At 42.5% G+C, this 20,081-nt stretch overlaps 2 protein-coding genes across 2 annotated transcripts; both read right to left on the bottom strand.

Moving 5' to 3' along the window:
• Window positions 1-1,787: 1,787 nt before the first annotated feature.
• Window positions 1,788-3,842, bottom strand: LOC136432392 (tripartite motif-containing protein 2-like). Its single transcript, XM_066423638.1, has 3 exons — window positions 3,756-3,842; window positions 3,455-3,554; window positions 1,788-3,026 (listed from the first exon to the last, which is right to left on the bottom strand). Exons 1-3 carry the CDS (start codon window positions 3,762-3,764, stop codon window positions 2,155-2,157), a joined length of 981 nt encoding a protein of 326 aa, XP_066279735.1. The 5' UTR covers window positions 3,765-3,842; the 3' UTR covers window positions 1,788-2,154.
• A 486-nt stretch (window positions 3,843-4,328) lies between these two features.
• Window positions 4,329-6,994, bottom strand: LOC136432099 (sporozoite surface protein 2-like). The gene has a single exon (XM_066423117.1). It carries the CDS (start codon window positions 6,836-6,838, stop codon window positions 5,324-5,326), a length of 1,515 nt encoding a protein of 504 aa, XP_066279214.1. The 5' UTR covers window positions 6,839-6,994; the 3' UTR covers window positions 4,329-5,323.
• Window positions 6,995-20,081: the final 13,087 nt, after the last annotated feature.

Below are 20,081 nucleotides of genomic sequence, written 5' to 3'. Positions count from 1 at the left end.
TAATGATTGGATTTTGGGCCCCCTAGCGACTTTCTATGGTACTGCAGGGGAACTTTCGCTTTTCAACTCTCGTGTTCTGAACATGCTATAGTCATGATTTTTAAGTGGTGGATAGCTCTTTGTTAGGAAAATATGTCCTGTAGATTTGGACCCCCTAGCGGCTTTTTTTGGAACTGCAGGAGCTGATTTAGACTCAAACTTTGAAAGAGAATAACGCAAGAAGGGGATGACGGATCATCATAATTTTTGGTGTGTAGATAGCTTAAGTGATGATTTATATAATCATATGCCAATTATGCAAATCAATATCTGATTTGCATAATTAATGAGGACAGTTAATAAATCAGCTGCATTCTGTTATAGGACTCTCAAACACATGACATATGTAACTGAGAAAGATAAATATCGATAGATATCAATTATGCAAATTGAAACTTAATTTGCATAATTAATGACAAAATACTATAAATCCATAGTGGTAAATGATGGGGATTTAACTTTTGCAGCATTTGGAAGTTAAGTAAATGTGGCCACTATTAGACACAAATCTTGCATAGAGGGCCTCATTTACATAATTTATGAGGAAATGGTACGATATCTTTTTTTGCGAAAACAAGATTTTCATACATTGGACAACTTGTGTTATTTTGGTAGAGAAGGTGATCGACTGATAAATTATGCGAGGTCCTTATTTGCATGTGAGTTAAAAACGAAAACGTTAACAGAGACCACCGTCGCCATGGCAACATCTTTTTATGTTGCCAATATTGTTTCTTTTCTTTTTACAAAAAGAAAATGTAAAGTGGTGTCGTACTCAACCGATACACATCTATATACCATATAAGACAAAATATGACAACATTGATATCCATAAAAGAATGGAAACGTCCGATGCAGAAAAATCTGTTTGCCCAGTTTTTTGCGTGCATTTAACATCATTATCGTCATTTGAATACATGTAACAACAAAGAAAAAGTTAAATTGCCACAGAATCTCAGGTATCACAGATGTCTTTCACCTGATTCCTACATAATAAAGCTGAACAAATTTACAAATATAATATTGTATATTCACATGCAAAATGTACGTGATATTCGATACAATTGTCTAATGTCCTTCTTCTTTTCTTTCTAGAAGCATACAAAGGAAAATGTGCAGTGGTGTCGTATTAAGTGATACACTGTTATATACAATATAAGACAAGATATGCACAGAATTGATATCCATACAAAAATGGAAACGTCTGATGCAGAAAAATCTGTTTGCAAAATTGTCTGTGTGCATTTAACATCATTATCCTCATTTGAATACATGTAACAACAAAGAAAAACTTAAATTGCCGCAGAATCTCAAGTACAGCCTACAACGTATCATAGATGCCTTCGCCTGATTCCTACACACTAAAGCTGAAGAAATGTACAAGTATAATATTGTATATTCACATGAAAAATGTACGTTATATTCAGTGCAATTGTCTAATGCCCTTCTTCTTCTTCTGTTCTTTTCTTTTCTTTCTAGAAACATACAAAAGAAAATGTACACAGGTGTCATATTTAAGCGATACACTTTTATATACCGCATAAGACAAAATATGCACAAAATTGATATATCCATACAAGAATGGAAACTTCCGAAGAAGAGAAATCCAAGAAACAAGAAACGAAATATACTGCTGGCATCACCGGAGTGATCTGTCAAAGAGACACTACAATCGACAAGTAAGTCTACTAAGAAGAATTGTATATTGACACGCACAATGCATGTTATATTCGGTACAAATTGTCTAATGTCTTTGATGTACTTCTTTTTTTTTTTTACAAACATGCAAAAGGAAATGTTAAGCGATGCCATGCCCAAGCGATACACTTTGTACATTAGAGGCAACATTGGATAGAATGTACCACATAAGACACACTATGCACAAAATTGATATACATGCAAGAATAGGAACGTACAATCAAAATCAAAATCTAACAAACAATAAATATACTGCTGGCATCAACAAGATAATCTGTGAAAAGGACCCTAACATTGACAGCGATGATGACAATAATCATTGAATGGTAACGTTCTTTAAATAAGTTTGTTACGAATACTCAGAACAATCACATCTACAGCATCCGATACTGTACATCTCGACAATGAAAAAAAAGGTTACACACTCCCATTATACAAGTACGGAAATACCATATGGTGAGGAAAGATTGTTACAATGTGATCTTTTAAGTTGGTCACCACCAATTGTCCACCAGGTCCAAGAGCAATGCCCCATGGAGATTCAACCTCAACGACGGTGCGGACGAATTCCCCACGATTTGTAAACATGTCTACTCTATTGTTGAGCACGTTCGCTATGATGAGATGACCAGAGTTGTCAGCGATGATGCCTTTGCCCTCTAGCTTTCCGAAATGCCAGAACCTGAATAGCCGATGACCATCTTGATTGAACACGTGGACTTTGCCAAATCGCGCCTCTGTAACAAATCTATTTCCTTCGTTGTCCGACGTTATGAACATGACTATACGTTTACGTTTATTAAATACTTTCACACCTACAGCGGAGGATACATCTGGAGAGAATATATTGATAGCACTGTTCGCACCAGCAATGACCTTGTTGTTTACCGCGTCAAAGGCAATGCTGGGCGGGTTGCCTTCCATGTTTCGTAGCATGTATGTGTGATTGAGTTCTGGCTGGCCTTCTCTACTGTACTTAACCACATATCCATGATCACGATTAGAGTCGTTGGAACCCGCTACCCACACGTATTCCTCTCCGTCAATGGCGACATCGTTAGGGTGCATTGTTTGTCCATTCACACCCGGGACTACCGCTGGGAAGAGGCGGAGGAAGGCCCCATTCATGCTGAAGACCTGGACACGTTTGTTGCCTTCATCAGCCACAAATATTTCGTTGTCCCTGGACACGGCCACCCCGCGAGCTTGCTCAAACTTCCCAGGGCCTCTTCCCTTCCCGCCAAAAGTGATCTTCTCCGGATCCGAGTCCACTGATCTGCTACTTCTTTCTGTAATCAGTAATGAGAGTGTTACATGGCCCTGCAATACTATTCTAAACTATAGATATTCCTTTTGAAAATTAGCAATCAAGATTTGATTATGACATTCGACAAGGAGTCTATGAACTCTTTTTTATTTAGTAAGAAAGAAATGTGGGCTCACTTGGTACAGCTAGCTACTCTTTCATTGTGCTTTACCATGCAGGTAGATTCAGCGATTCAGTCACATAGGAGTGTAGTGTACACAAACATCAAAAGGGTGCTTAAGACACATTTTGTATGTCAATGTTAAACCATTCTGGGTGCAAAAGATTGAGACTGTATTTTCTCAAGGACTCATTCATAGAGTTAAGTAACACACAGCAACCCAGTGTGTTACACAGAATGTCAAATACTGTCTTCTTCTACCCAACCGGTTTGATACTAAATCAGTTCACCTTGTGAGCTGTCGGATGTTGGTGGTAGTGTAGCTTCTGTTGTGGTTTCCGAAGTTAACGTTGAAGCTCTACCTCCGAAGAAGCCATCAAAAGCCACAGTCTGTAATAAATGGGCAATTCAGAGTTAAAATCTTTTTGTTTCTGCTTTCGTTCTGTTATCTATCGGCTTACAATCCCTATCGGTCAAAAGGACCGTCATAGTGAAGCTCTTGTGTTAATCACACAACTGTTGTCGCGAAGATTAAAATCGCTAGGCGTCGTTGTGTTATGGCAACAGAAATCTTCAACGATAAGCACTCACCGTGGACATGTCTGTGTGCCCAGTACTGCAGCAGGCATGGCGACCAGGGGTTTGCGGTATGCCCACAGACGGTGCTGGCTGTGCAAAATCAATCGGTTGATGCACGTCAATCGTTATGAGAAAAATTGGCCATATATCTATATCTCTATACATATATATCTATATATATGTCACAGTAGAGATGGCGATTCAGGACAATCGGCGATTGTCCTAGGACAGATCGCGATCGCCGTTTGTCCTAGGATAGTTAATAATTGTGAAATGTAGGTAGAATATTAAACCTGATTGAAATGTTGTGCAATGATTCATTCTATTTTCCAAAGCATTTCCATCTATAAATCAGAATTTGTCCAAGTAGAATCGGTGATTGTCCTAGGACAGATCGCGATCGCAGTCTGGCCTAGGACAAACGGCGATCGCGATCTGTCCTAGGACAATCGCCGATTGTCCTGAATCGCCATCTCTACTGTGACATATATATGGTGTCAATTTTCGTACAGTCACATAAAGCATTACATTGAAATATATCTTGCCACAATGAACAGACATATCCCTCCCTTAACGACATTTTTTTCAAAGAAATACACATAAAACCTGAGCAACAAAGAAAAACAGAACATACGTAGGCTTACGTTTTGAACATTGGTGTTGAAGTACATCGCGGCAAAGATGGAACCGACGATCAATACCGTGCAGAGGGTACCTGCTAATGCAGCAATGCCCACTCGACGACATGTGCGGCCTGCTAGATATCATAACAACTTTAAGACATTGGCAATGAAACAACCATATATGCTCAAAACAGCAAGGAAACATTGATATCTTTGCATGTTTTTCCAGTAAAAGAGAACCCATTACATCATAATTGAAGCATCAAAACAGTTCGCTAAGCAGAAAAGCATGGAAGCGAGAAATAAATGAAAAGTTGTTATATAGTTTAAAAAAAAGATACTCCATGTTATTCTATTGCCAGAACTACATGCATGTATTGGTTTAAGTAGAAAAAACAAAAGCAGATACAGGAAAATTCTAAACAAGAGAAAGTAATGCCTTAAAGGAGTCCTAAACCCCAGAGGGGGGAGTTATTTTCCAATGGATGGTAATTCTAGGAAGTAGAAATGAATATTTTTTACAGTATACGATAAAGTACCCACTAGTCCCGTGTGCATCCAAAAGCATTCAGTATTCTACCAAATTCCCCAGGTGACCCTCAGCCTATGTGTTTTGTACAATGTGCCTGACAATGCCTGACAAAAGTTAGATTACAAAAGAATATCAGGGTGGTTAAGAAAAACTCGTCTTGCTATGTGTTCTTATGTATCTTATTAACAATTGGCCTTCTTATTGTGCTTAGCTACCCTCATTTACGCCGAAAATATCCACGTTTAAAAATATATGTTTACGCATAGGGAATACACTGGTAGGGTCTGCAGGGGTTTAGTGAGTATCATATTGTTTTAAAAAACACACCTTGTGTAATTCACCACAAGCGGAATTCTGTACAAAGTCGGCTGTTTATGTATTGATTGATACATAATCTAGCGGAAAATAACACCGCCTTCTGGAGTTTAGGACTCCTTTAATTGAAAACGTAAACATATCCTACCACAAGCTGCTTGTTTTGGATCGTCCGGCACATACATCGGGTTCGGTATCAGGGCGCTCTCCCAATTTGGAGGCAGAGCACCATTCTCCGGTTTGGGAGGCTGTACACCATTCTCCGGTTTGGGAGGCTGTACACCATTCTCCGGTTTGGGAGGCTGTACACCATCGTCCGGTTTGGGAGGCTGTACACCATTCTCCGGTTTGGGAGGCTGTACACCATTTTCCGGATTGGGAGGCTGTGCGCCATTCTCCGGTTTGGGAGGCTGTGCACGATCGTCCGGTTTGGGAGGCTGTGCGCCATTCTTCGGTTTGGGAGGCTGTGCACGATCGTCCGGTTTGGGAGGCTGTGCGCCATTCTTCGGTTTGGGAGGCTGTGCGCCATTCTTCGGTTTGGGAGGATGTGCACGATCGTCCGGTTTGGGAGGCTGTACACCATTTTCCGGATTGGGAGGCTGTGCGCCATTCTCCGGTTTGGGAGGCTGTGCACGATCGTCCGGTTTGGGAGGCTGTGCGCCATTCTTCGGTTTGGGAGGCTGTGCACGATCGTCCGGTTTGGGAGGCTGTGCGCCATTCTTCGGTTTGGGCGGCTGTGCGCCATTCTTCGGTTTGGGAGGATGTGCACGATCGTCCGGTTTGGGAGGCTGTACACCATTCTCCGGTCTGGGAGGCTGTGCACCATTTTCCGGATTGGGAGGTTGTGCACCATTTTCCGGATTGGGAGGCTGTGCACGATCGTCCGGTTTGGGAGGCTGTGCACCATTTTCCGGATTGGGAGGCTGTGCACCATTTTCCGGATTTGGAGGCTGTGCACGATCGTCCGGTTTGGGAGGCTGTGCACCATTCCCCGGTTTGGGAGGCTGTACACCATTCTCCGGATCGTGGTGCATGGATGAGTTGTAGTCAGCTTCGTCATACGCCAGATTCGGGCGTATACGAAGATATAAGAGAGACGAAATAGCAAAAGGTTCTATAATCTCATCATCAGGGGCGACGTCGATTGGTTGCTCATTCCTAAATGTAGCACTTTTTGTATTTGTGTTATTGCCATCCTCATTTTGCTGACGCGTGGCTGTAACAACACTGGCTGAGTTACACCCTGTCGAGTTAAACGACATGTCATTGCTGTTGTCTGAAGATGTTTTCGTTTCCTTCAAGCTCTCTTTTATTTGCGTCTCCTCTGAACTTGTCACCGTAAACCCTATGCGATCCTCGCACTTGTACGCAACGGCGTCTGGTTGAATGTCGGCATCGACGGGGTTGATGTTCTTCGTTTGTCCGTTACCGGCTTCGTTCTTACCTTTAGCGGGTCGGTCATCACCATCTTCCCGACGGAATCTAGGAGACCATGCCTCCTTGCAAGCTAAAGGTTTCGTTGAAAGGTACTGAGTGCAGGGATTCCCAGCACCGATAGCTTGCATAAAGACATACTCATCAGGTTTAGCCTCCACCGTTGCTTGCATCTCGTTGTCTCCGGACATGTCGTTTACGGGGAGACTTGGTGCGACAGCGCTTGTTATTAGCTCGTTCGCTGGTGCTAACAGCTCTTGACGATATGATGGCTCTACACGAGTCTGGTGAAGGGATGCGGCAGTTCCTGGCTATATAGTGGCCTGTGTCCCTTACACCACCAGACAATTAGGGGCTGCTCCCTTGTATGGTTTGATTTTCCCGGAATTAGTAATCCCGTTCTTTTAACATAGCTTATTGTAGCTTCTGCAAAAGTTGTTTTGGTATCTTAGTCGAAAGGTCAGGCCTCCAAGTCATCATGTTTTCTCATACTGATTGGTTTTGTACAATAGTTCACGTTGAATCCAGATCATTTTGAATTCGATCTTTTGATCCGAACATATTAGAAGTGGAATCAAAGGCTTTACTGGATATAGTTGAATGTTCGATGTACACACTTAAGGCGGTGTTTGAGTTTGTGCTTTTCTTTTCGGTGTGTCAACTCTAAACTTCCTTATCAAACACAAGAAGGGATATCCAAGGACATTGAAGACTGTGTTTGAGTTTGAGCTTTTTCTTTTCGGTGTGTCAACTTCAAACTTCTTATTAAACACAGTAAGGGATATCCAAGGACATTGAAGCCGGTGTTTTAGTTTGAGCCCTTTTGGGTTTGTCGACTTCAAACTTCCTTATCAAACACAAGGAAGGATTTCTAAGGACATTGAAGACTGTGTTTGAGTCTGAGCTTTTCTTTTCGGTGGAGTCATCAATAACGAAGTGCGAAAGTGACAAACCCTAAAAACCCGGCTTAAACCTAGTGTAGACAATCCCAGGTTTCCAGGAGCACAACAAACACCCTGGAATTATAGGTGTATCCAGTCAACATTACGACTCCATTTCTAATGTTCGGATCAAAACGTCGAATTCAAGATGAGCTGGATTGGACACGAACTGTTGCAAAAAGGTAATCGGTATGAGAAAAAAAATTAGAAGAAGGCCTGAGCGGCGCTGCCATTTTGTTGATAAGCCAAGGACTGGGTGGCACCCGGGTTGGGGAGAATGGATGGGTGCTGGTAGCAATTTTGGCCAGACTTGCCACTGCTGGAATTATCGTGACCGTAGGCAGCCACGACAGCCCCTTCCCTGTTAGGTGTATGACACCGGCGCTCGATGCCATACGGGCGGGACGGTACAGGATGAGTCTGCGCGCGGGCACGACCTGCATACGCTGCGCCCAGCTTCCCAAGCCCGTACGGGACAATTTCTGATTGTGTAGAATCGGCCCGGCGCAAGTCAGGGTGGTCCGCAAAACCAGCCTCAGCGTAAGGACTGATGACTGGTTCTGATTCATTCAAGCTGTCGTGATCATCGAAACCACCCTCAGCGTAAGGACTGATGACTGATTCTGAATCATTCAAGCTGTCGTGATCATCGAAACCACCCTCAGCGTAAGGACTGATGACTGATTCTGAATCATTCAAGCTGTCGTGATCATCGAAACCAGCCTCAGCGTAAGGACTGATGACTGGTTCTGATTCATTCAAGCTGTCGTGGTCATCGAAACCACCCTCAGCGTAAGGACTGATGACTGATTCTGAATCATTCAAGCTGTCGTGATCATCGAAACCACCCTCAGCGTAAGGACTGATCACTGACTCATCCAAGTTACCATGCTCTTGAACAGGCCACCTGGAACAGGCAGTGATCCCATTGCCATTGCGGGTCGGGACTGCAGCGTGGTCTGCGGCTTTGCGCCTGAGCCTACGACTGATACAACTGGCACATCCCCAAACTACTACGGCAGCAGCCGACCCCGCGCCAATAGCTGCCCACACGATATACCACGTTAGATCTTCATAGAAATCGTCACTCGCGATGGTGGACAATGATGTAGCGCTGATGCCGGTGGGCAAAGGTGTAGAGCTGATGCTGGTTGGAAATGGTGTTGTGTTGATCAGAGAGAGTTCTGTTGCTTGGCGTGTTGTTATGCCAGAGTGTGCGCGCTCACTCGCCATGAAAACAGCAGTAAACGAGCCAGTTTCCGAAGAGGCAGTGCAAGTGGTGTTCTCAAAGGACAAGGGCTCGGCGGTCTCAAGCCAAAAGGTAAAACTCGATTTCCCCATGTAGTTAGAACACATGCAGCTGTGATTTCCTGATTCCACCAACATGTTATCCGGCCCCTTACATTTCACCCAGCCCTCAGCCTTTAGGTGGGTCACCACCCTCACGGTTAGGTTGCCTGTCGTTAGACTGGCGTATGTCGTCGTATCGGTGTCGTACGATATGTTAACTGAGTGATGCAAGCCGTTGGGGAGAGTACAAGAAACTTCGGGCAATTGCTCCCAATACACGCTGCCGACGGCTGTGTGCTTGTGTGCCGCATTGCGATCAATATTCACGATTTCAACTAGCGGCTCCGGGCAGGGCAGGGCGCTGAGATTGCCTGGTGCGAGAGGATTTCGTATCAGCGACGAGGCGGGGCAGGCTGCAGAACCGCGAACACGTATTGCCGAAATAAAACGCTGCCTGAACTTCGGGATGTTCGAATTCCCCTCGTGTTCGTACAGCCAATCATTTGCGCAAGTACAGCGCGGTCGGTTGTCAAGCTCAACAAACCTCCATCGCAACTCCTTCTCTTCCAACGCAATGGCGGCAAAGGTGTTACCACGCAAGACGAGGTCGGGTAGAATTGAAGATTTGAACCAACCACCGGACAGGAAGGTCAGTCTGTTTCCCGCTAGATTTAGAGAATTCAGGTTCGTGTTTGAGAGGAAGGCGCCCGCAGCAATGTTGGAGATCATGTTACCTTCCAGTTTTAACACCCGAAGCCGCCAAAGACCGTGGAACGTTCCCACGCCGATCGATCGCAGTTTGTTCTCAACAGCGCGGACATGTTCTACGGACTTGATTGCCTGAAAGGTCCCAGGTGCTACGTTAGCGATATGATTGGCACTTACGTCAAGCCACCACGGCTGCACTCCCCGGAACGTGTCAGGCGATAGTATCAGGAGTTGGTTGTCCACAAGGATGAGGAAGGACAAGCTTGGCAACCCATCAAAGCAGCCACCCTGCAACAGAACATGTCATGGGGCTGAATGCTACATGCAAAAACAATACATTTCCCTCCTGTACCAATGGTATATGATGTAAAATATAGCGATGAAAGTAATCACGTGTCAAATGCTACTTTTTTTGCTCGAGCCAACAACCCATAAGTATAAATTGTATACACTTTTGACTTGCGCAGACACATATAGGCAAAAAAACATCTGAAAAAGCTAACGGCGCAATCGTTGGTAAAAAAATAATTAAGATATTGCATGTAGTTAAATATTACCTCCAGATGTGTCAGGTTGTTCTCCAGCAGCAGGAGACCATTGAGACCTTCCATCCCAGCAAACGTACCGTTCCTTAGAGTCTGGACATTGCTCCGCCAGATGATCAGGGTAGATACCCGTTGCAACTTAGCAAACGCCCCTTCCTCTATTGCCGTTATGTTACAATCCACAAACCACAGCCTGCAATCTCTACCACATGGGATCTGAGAGAGGATCTCTGCCTTTTTAGTGTCAAGCGTACCAACGTCGTTGTCAACGATCATGATGCTGGTTCTTGATTGTGGCGAAGGGTTGAACTGGATAGGCCTTGTTTCATTTGAGCAGACCTGACAGGACTGGTAGATTTGACTCAAAGAAACCGCGTCAAATGGACCTCTGTAGCTGGTTGCGTCATTTGGGTATTTGGTCCACTTGTACCGGTACGTTCCAGTGTCGTACCGGTACTCATGATCACCACTACCGCCTTCGCCTACGCTGCATTTTGCCACGGACACCTCACGGCAGCTCCGCCAGTTACCGGCGTCCGTGTGTGGCATTAGCAGCTGCGAAAGCAGCAACAAGTAGAATTTTGCCGCCAGTTTTATGGCATTGATAGAAACGAAACGATTGATGGCAATGAGCTACGGTGAGAAGTCTACATCACCAACATTATGTTACCAAAGGACACAAACTGCAAACAGATAGATCTACAAAAGTGGTAGCGTTAGTGTCTCCTCGCGGCTGCATCTACCTAGAAGCTAGGCAGCACAGAAAATAGTCGTGTTGTCGCAGTGATAGCAGGACTCTAACCCCACCTGATCACACGGCTAGTGGTTTTTACGTGACTAACTCTTCGTGGCTTTTTGCTGTATTGGCGTTTTATGATTCCTCCATTCTACGGAAAGAACATAAGCATTGATAGACGACAATGTTTCTTATTAACCCGATATCTTATATGCATATTCAAACTTCCTTTCATTATTCAAACGTTCGTTCATAAAAAGGCCGTCTCGATACTGGCAAACTAAGGTTCTAAAACACTACAAATCACAGGTAAAACAGTATATACGACGGGGAACGTATCTAGAACTGGCTGATTTTCATTTACGCTGCGCTCTGCACTTACTGACGCGAAAAAAACCTTGTAAATACAATACGTCAAATGGAATAGAAGACCAAAGAAACTGTACTTCAAACCATCAATCCACGATTTAAAAAAAGTGAGTTCTTTAAAGAAGCCACCCAATTCGTTCAATAGGAAGGACGGAAACCCATAAGATTACCCGCCGCGTGTTCTACGCCAATGTTTTTTATTAACCCAATTTCTGATATGTATGTTAAACCTTTCGTCCCAATTTTTCCACATTTACAGACATAAACGAGAGTTCCACGACCTCATATCTCCATGAACAATTCTATCCATGCAAATGACTTACACATTTGCATAATATATGCTTGGTCAGAAACACCGTTATCTAACTTACACCTGTTGCAATATTGACAGTCCTATAATTTTCCAATTAGATGAATTATGGTGTTTTTGCATTAATTATGCAAATTATGAATTCATTTGTATATTGGTATCTGTTGATGCTCCACTTTCCATAAACTACATACGTTACATGTATTTGAGTCTGATAATGGAAAACACTGCAAATATAGATTTTCCTCATTAGCTATGCAAATTAAGTCCCAATTAGCATAATTTGCACTTCATTGTTTATATCTCTATCTAAGCTACCTGCATACTAAATATCATGGAAATCCGTTGTTCCTTTGTTCAGTTATTCTCCTAAGAAGATTTTCACAAAAACGCCCCTGCAGTTCCAGAGGAAGCTGCTACGGGGCCCAAACCTACACCACTTCTTTATTACATCACAAGCTATCTGCCACCTAAAAATAAAGACCACAACACGTCCAGGTCAAAAGATACAAAAATTGAAGTTCTGCTGCAGTACCAAGGTCACATACCAGGGGGCCCAAAATCGACCTTGAACTATGGCTTTACAACACCTGCCCACATACCAAATATCATCGTAATCCATCAAGAGATTCTTGAGTTATGCTGACTACAGTAGTGCGGAAACACAAACAGACAAACAGACAGACAGACAAACAGACAAACAGACAAACAAACACACACACAGACACACTCAAAACTATATCTCCGTTTTTCAGGGAGATAAAAAGACTCCTCTTAACATCACAGAACAAACACATTACGGCAAAAGGTTTGTGTGTCGTATTACACTGTTTGAGAAAGTCAAACCTAACAGATTAAGATCTGGCATTAAAGGGACTGCCACGTTTTTAATGCTTGTGGGTTTTGTGATTTTAGTAGAAATGTGTTTTTGGAGGTCTTCTGAATGATGAAAGCTCGGAAATGTTGTTTTTGTTTCGAAACGCTTGTTTCTTTCAACCCCATAATGAGGGAAGTTACAAATGAAATGTATTTCCTCTTCCACTGCATCCGCTAAATAATGTAAGTGTATTGGGTTTTTTTTTTATCACATGTCTTCCTAACTTTCAGAAGGCAGTAGAAATTCTTGGTCAGTTGAAGAATGAGTTCAAATCGTAGACGTCATCAAAGTGCTCAAAGCCGTAGATTTCCCTGACAATCTCGATGCTCTTAGTTTGATAATGCTACCAACAACCAATCGTGGGGTAATAATCCCGCTTCCGGATCAAAAGATCTTACTTTGGAACCCCCTATACCTTACAACTTTCATATGTTGTCGTATTTGGTGTGTCCGTGTGTATGTGGGATATCTCAAGATGATTAGATTTTGGGCGAAGTACTTTGCATAATTAAGGAGAAAAGTGTAAAAATGTGTTAAATTGTATGCTCATACTATGCGTTCTGGTTGCGACGTGTGGGCTGTGTTGTTTCAAGGGATATTGATACGGGTAGGGGTGCTAAGTTGGTCATGAGGGGTCATGAGGCAGGCAGGAAACGTCAGTTACTGGGACAAATTGGCTGTCAGCCAGCTGTATTCATTGGTGTGGAATGTGGTGGAGGGAAACAAAAGTTGGATATACACGGCCTTATATGAGTAAGAACAGTCATTAATGCAGTGCCACAGCATGGGAATAGGACGTTGTCCAGGGTAGGTGAGTTAATAATGTTATATCTGGGAAGGAAGAGGTGATGTATTAGTATACGTCATACTGTATGGTGTACTGGGGGGTTGAGTGGAAGTGTGCACTAAGAGTATGAATACTAATTGCTGAAGAAGTATTTGATGAAGGGTGGATGTAATATGGATGACAGGATGTAGTCTGGTAGTTATTACCTTCGCCGAGAAGGTTATATTTTACCGAGCATGTCTGTGTGTCTGTTAGTGAACACGATAAGTCGAGAATTCTTGGAAGGATTGTCTTGGTATTTGGTATGTTGGTAGGTCTCGATGACACCTGAAAATGATTAGATTTTGGGCCCCCTAGCGGCTTGTTACGGTACTGCAGTGGAACTTCCTGTTATGATATCTCGTGTTGTGGACATGCTATGGAACTAATTTTTGAGTGGTAGATAGCTCGTTGGGCAGAGATTAAGTGGTATAGGTTTGGGCCCCCTAGCAACTTTTTTGGAACTGCAGGGGCAGGTTTTGCTTCAGACTTTGAAAGGGAATAACTCAAGAAGGGCTTGATTGAAGGTCATGATTTTTTGCAAGTACATAGCTTGAGCGATGATGTACATGATTGGATACTTATTATGCAAATCAGTAACTCATTTGCATAATTAATGAGGAAAGTTTATACATCTATCAATTTCCATGATAGGACTCGCAAACATGTGACATATGTAACTGAGGAAGAGAGAAATATTAATAGATATCAGCTATACAAATGAGAACCTCATTTACATAATTAATGACAAAATACTATAACTCGAGATGGGCTTGATGGATGGTCATGCTTTTTGGTATGTAGATAGCTTACGTGATGCTTTGTATGATTGGATGATAATTATGCAAATCAGATTATAATTAATGAGGCAATTTTAAAAACCTGCTGTGTTCCATGATATGACTATTCAAATATGTGACATTTGTAACTGAGGAAGAGAGGAATGTCAATAGATAGAAATTATGCAAATGTAGGCCTAATTTGCATAATCAATGAGAAACTACTATCATTCCATACTAGTAAATAACGGCAATTTCATACTTGTGGCATTTAGAAGTTGTGTGAATGTGAACACCATTGAATCAAATTATGCTAATAAGGAGCTTATTTGCATTATTGATGATAATGTTAGCATAACCTTCTTTGTTAAGCTCATAATCATAACAAGGAGGTTTGGACAACTTATGTTATTTGGGTGAGGACGATCAACTGGTATGATTTTTGATTGATGAAAAACACTCCTAATACGTCAGTCATAAAGGTCAAAATCATTTGGCGAAGGTATGAGGTCGTAGAACTCTTGTTAGAATATTCATTGATATTGTTCAGAAGGAGCAGGAATACTAACAGTCGGAAAACAAATTACTTAGCATGTATTTTGTATACCTGTACATCACAGGAAGCTTTTTATCTCCATGAAAAATGGAGATATAGTTCTGGGTGTGTCTGTGTGTCTGTTTGTCTGTCTGTTTGTTTGTCTGTGTGTGTTTCCGGACTACTGTAGTCAGCATAACTCAAAAACCTCTTGATGGATTACGATGATATTTGGTATGTGGGCAGGTGTTGTGAAGCCGAAATTCAAGGTCGATTTTGGGCCCCCTGGTATGTGACCTTGCTACTGCAGCAGAAATACCATTTTTGTATCTCTTGACCTGGACGTGCTATGGTCTTGATTTTTTGGTGGCAGATAGCTTGTGGTGTAATAAAGAAGTGGTGTGGGTTTGGGCCCCCTAGCAGCTTGCTCTGGAACTGCAGGGTCGTTATTGTGAAAATCTTCTAAGGAGAATAACTGAACAAAGGAACGACGGATTTCCATGATGTTTAGTATGCGGGTAGCTTAGACAGAGATCTACACGCTGAAGTGCAAATTATGCTAATTTCTTTATTTCTTTATTTCTTTATTTGAATTTACCACATGGAAAAACAAGTGGAAGGGAGGACAAGACAGGTGTATCAACACCTTTACAAGTTGTCCTCCCAAACCTGAAATGATAATAATAATCTTTATTGCATGTTCGCTCCCCGGGGGGATAAATGCACATGGGGCCACAGGGGCCATACATAGGGTAATTGAGAGAATATAAAAATGACGTTAACGTCTAAATATACTACTAAGCACTATTCTAAATGTCCTACTGTATATCTAGGTTCTAGTGGCTTCTTCTCTCTTTTTAAAACATATGGCTACATAATTACATACTTCGTTCATCACATTAACATCTTTGCATGACATCAAGTGTCTAAAAGTATTTTGCTTTGATATTGTTTTACATCTCTTGTCAAGCTGAATTAATTTGAACAGTGACTGACGTTCTTCTTCATACAATACACAGTCTAGTAAGAAATGCATTTCATCTTCAATACAAGAGTTATTACAAAATTTACATATTCTGTCGTGTAGAGGGGTACGGCTATGCCTGCCAGATTCTATATGTAATGGATGGTCACTGATACGAAGTTTACACATTGCTCTGCGATTTTTGAAATTTGGAATATTTAGGTATGGTTCTTTGTCATATATCTCTTTGAATGTTTTGTATGTCCTTAACTTGTTGCCTTGATTTCCTTCTCGTCCCTTTGTTTTTAATGCTGAGTTGAATTTTTGGATAAATGTATCTTTCAATCTTTGTCTTAGTTCATGAAGGTGGAAGGGTTTGTTGATATAATCGTGTGTAAAAAGGCAGGCATAGCCAGATTCCTCTAAAACTGTCTTCATGTTCCACAACCAACAGGGTATTTTACTACTTACAAGGTCTTTTTGTACAATGTAAGCCTCATACTGAAGACTTTCAATAGGAACATTCCGAACCAATAGAAAACAATACGAAACCAAATCTAACAATAAACATTAGACATCAAAAGTCAGTAAACATGAATATACAATTCGGTAACAATTATACACAGAATTGATTATATACAAAATTATCAAATATCATTATAAACAGAGTAAAAAGCTAATTATAATACTAATGTAGCCTTAAAGCAGTGCATGAGGCACACCCACAAGATGTGGACCAAGAGCAGGGGACGTCGATATTGAACTGGGTGTCAAATCTCACAAACGTGGCTCTCACAAGCGATCGCTTGAATGACAAGATGTTAGACTTTTCAGTGGCTTGAACCCCAATATTGCGGAGGACAGGACTCAGCTGATTCCAGATGGTGACCAGCCTAGGTATGTAAGAAGAGCTGAAGGCTGATGTCCTTACTCTAATGGGGGTAAGCATGTGAGATCTGAGATATCTAGAGGGTCTGGAAGGGAAGGATACATACTTGTGAACAATTGGTTTTGACTTGATAAACACCATGACGTCGCACACTTCGCGCCTGTGCGTAAGAGGCAATAGACCAAGGGTGGAGAGACGTTCCTTGTAGGTCAGGGTGTTCGAGTGGGCTCCTAGAATGAATTTAGTCGCCCGCCGTTGCACCCCTTCTACAAGGGACATGAGTTTGCGGGACTGAGGGGACCACAAAGGTGAGCAGTATTCTAAGATGCTTCTCACCAATGTGGTGTACAGTGCCTTGCGTACATCAGTGCTAGAGTTGAACCCGATTGTTCTTTTGATGAAACCATTCATAGAATTGGCCCTGGCTACCATCTTTAAGATGTGACTGTTCCACTGAAGATCCGACTGGACAATGACCCCAAGGTCAGGCATACTGTCTACAGATGTTATTGTAGTACCAGACATGTGATAAGAGTACACACTAGGACTCTTAGAGCGAGTTAAACGGATAAGTTTACACTTGGAAGGATGAAAAGTCATCTTCCAACTAAGACTCCAGTTGTACATAGCAGTGATGTCATTTTGCAGCTTAACACAGTCATTTAGCTTGCTGACTTCCCTAAAACATTTAGAGTCGTCAGCGAAGAGTGCTACAGTAGATTGAGTTGCTGCACAAGGTAAGTCATTGATAAACAGAAGGAAGAGAAAGGGCCCAAGAATGGAGCCCTGAGGAACACCTGATGTCACCGGGAGCCATTTGGACTGGCAACCTTCCACTACCACACGCTGACGACGATCGGTTAGGTAGGAGGTAAACCACGCCAGGAGGTTACCATCGAAACCAAACATCTGCAGTTTGTGGATTAGCAAAGTGTGGGAAACGGAATCAAACGCTTTCGCGAAGTCCAGGAATAACATATCTACCTGCCCCCCCTTATCGAGTATGGATCCTGCTTGATGGTAGGTTTCTACTAGTTGAGTTGTAGTAGAACGGCCGGCAATAAACCCGTGTTGGAATTCGTGAAGCGACCCTCTCAAAATTGGAATCAACTGATTGTACATACAGCGTTCCATCAACTTGCTTACCAGGGATAACAAAGATACTGGCCTATAATTGGCCACATTCTCCTTGTCACCCTTCTTATGCACTGGTAGTACGCTTGCATCCTTCCATCTACTCGGTACACAACCAGCGGATAGTGATCTATTGAACAGCAAGGTCAAGGAAGGAGCAAGAGTCTTGGCACAGCCCTTAAGAACATGTGCAGAGATGTTATCCGGACCCACAGCCTTACTAGTGTTGAGATTAACTAACACATTTTCCACGGATTCTACAGCAAGTAGCAAATTACACAATCTTTCATCAACTATCACGTCGATGTCGGGCTTGATAACATTAGGGTCAGGTGCAGAAAAGGTGGAGAAAAAGTAGTCATTGAACAAATTGGCCTTATCGGGTGCAGACTGAACGACCGTGCCGTTGAGATGAATGTCAGTCGGAAGAGACCTGGATTTTGACTTTGCTCGTACAAAAGCCCAGAATCTCTTCGGCGACTCCTGTAAAGTGGAAGAGAGGCTAACAAGATATTTGTTATACTTAGCTGATAACAAGTTCTTCAGTTTGTTTCTTAGTTTACGGAACTTCTCCCATTGAGACTTAATTTGCATAGCTAATGAGGAAAATCTATATTTTCAGTGTTTTCCATTATAAGACTCAAATACATGTAACATATGTAGTTTATGGAAAGTGGATCATCAACAGATACCAATTATGCAAATGAATTACTAATTTGCATAATTAATTCAAAAACACTGAAATTCATCTAATTGTAGAACTATAGGACTGTCAATATTGCAACATGTGTAAGTAAGATAAAGGTGTTTATGATTAAGCATATATTATGTAAATGTCATTTGCAAAAATAGAATTGTTCATGGAGATATGAGGTCGCGGAACTCTTGTTCCATCAGGCTATCTTTCCAGCTGGCCTTTCAAATTACCGCTGCCTCGGAAAAATTCGCCGGCTTGCGCTAATGAACTGGGCGGCGGGAAACACGCACATCACCGTAGAGATAACGGCGAGCTCTCGATGGTATGGTTACAAGGATAATCAAACGTCAATCTGGACCAAAGGGCTGCGTCGAATTCAAACTGGAAGCATACCCGGAAGTACGGTTGGAGTCCCAAATCAGTTTTCATCCCAAAACATATTACTTCTCACGCTTCACAGCCGTGTTAGTACGTATTTGATGTCATTTCGCAGCAGGTTCTGAGCAGTGTGAACTGTTAACTACCCTGGGAGACCAGACACCGTATATCGGCGCGCCACCAAGCACCGCACGCGCGCCCAAGCTTTCCCGAACCCACCCTCCCGCTGCCCCCGAAGACCGACCCCGCCCCACACTCCGCTGTAAACCCAAGCTCCGCTAGCCGATTCGGCGCGCGTGCGGTGCTTGGTGGCGCGCCGATATACGGTGTCTGGTCTCCCAGGGTAACTGTTAACTGAACCCGAGAAACACTTTTTGCCGTGCACTACCATGGACTGGGATGTGCACCAAACTCTCATGGAATGCCATATTAATTTGATACAGTTACATTCTTTTGGGCTGAGAGTTGCCAAGGAAAACTCCATAACTCATCTTACGATAGTGTATGCTAAAATGTAAACATGCCCAAGACATACCAGATTTCAAAGCATTTGGTTCTAATATAAGGGCAAAGGAGCCCGAAATATACGCCTTAAAAGACACTTAAAGCCCTAGTCTTGCTGAGCCCGACAATTGTCGGATTGCACATGTCAGTTCTATTTGCGGTACCACACACGATCCTTATGTATCGCCCATAGTATAGGTATGGGCGATACATATTGTTTTAGCTCATGTTTCTTTCTCATCCTCCTGTCAAATCTTCAAATCGATTCATCTCGGTCGTCCCTTGGCCAAATAAGCTGAACTTTGGTATGCATGTAGAGTGAGACGGTTTTTTTTTCGATAAATGCATTTAAAACGATTTTATTGATTTTTTTCGGCCATTTTCAGACATCCAGTGCCGTGGTATCTAAACCAAAGGACCTGCGATTTGGTGTAGTTGGATATTTACCCAAATGAACCCATTACCAGTTTTTGCATAAACCACTGCAAAATCATTCAATTTGCGATTTTTGGGTGACATTTTTGGTTATTTTAAGTGTCCCACGCACGGCGTTTACCATATCACGTACGCCGGTGTCACAGGGATCTCGCACCCCCCGTGAATTTGAACCCCCCGGTTCGAAATCACTAGTGAATTTGCACCCCCCGGTGCGAAATCCCTAGCGATTTCGCACCCCTCTAGTGATCTCGCACCCCCAGGGTGTAGTATGTGTTCTGTTACGGCATTGATAATTCCCAGTGGCTATCTTTTTAACAAATTGATTGGTAACTATAACTGACATTTCAATGCTCTGTTGACTGAAGTGGTAACGAAGTGGGTTGTGCAATAACTATCTGGGAGTCATGGTTCTTGTGTTCAAATCCTGGTGGCGACATTTTTTTATCCCGTAGTTTTTAACATTAAATAACTAATAATTCTTACTCAGAAATGTCATAAGATTTCGATTACGGCT

Source organism: Branchiostoma lanceolatum, chromosome 4 (genome assembly GCF_035083965.1).
Source record: "Branchiostoma lanceolatum isolate klBraLanc5 chromosome 4, klBraLanc5.hap2, whole genome shotgun sequence".
Taxonomy (NCBI): domain Eukaryota; kingdom Metazoa; phylum Chordata; class Leptocardii; order Amphioxiformes; family Branchiostomatidae; genus Branchiostoma; species Branchiostoma lanceolatum.
This window is presented reverse-complemented; position numbering and strand designations above follow the sequence as displayed.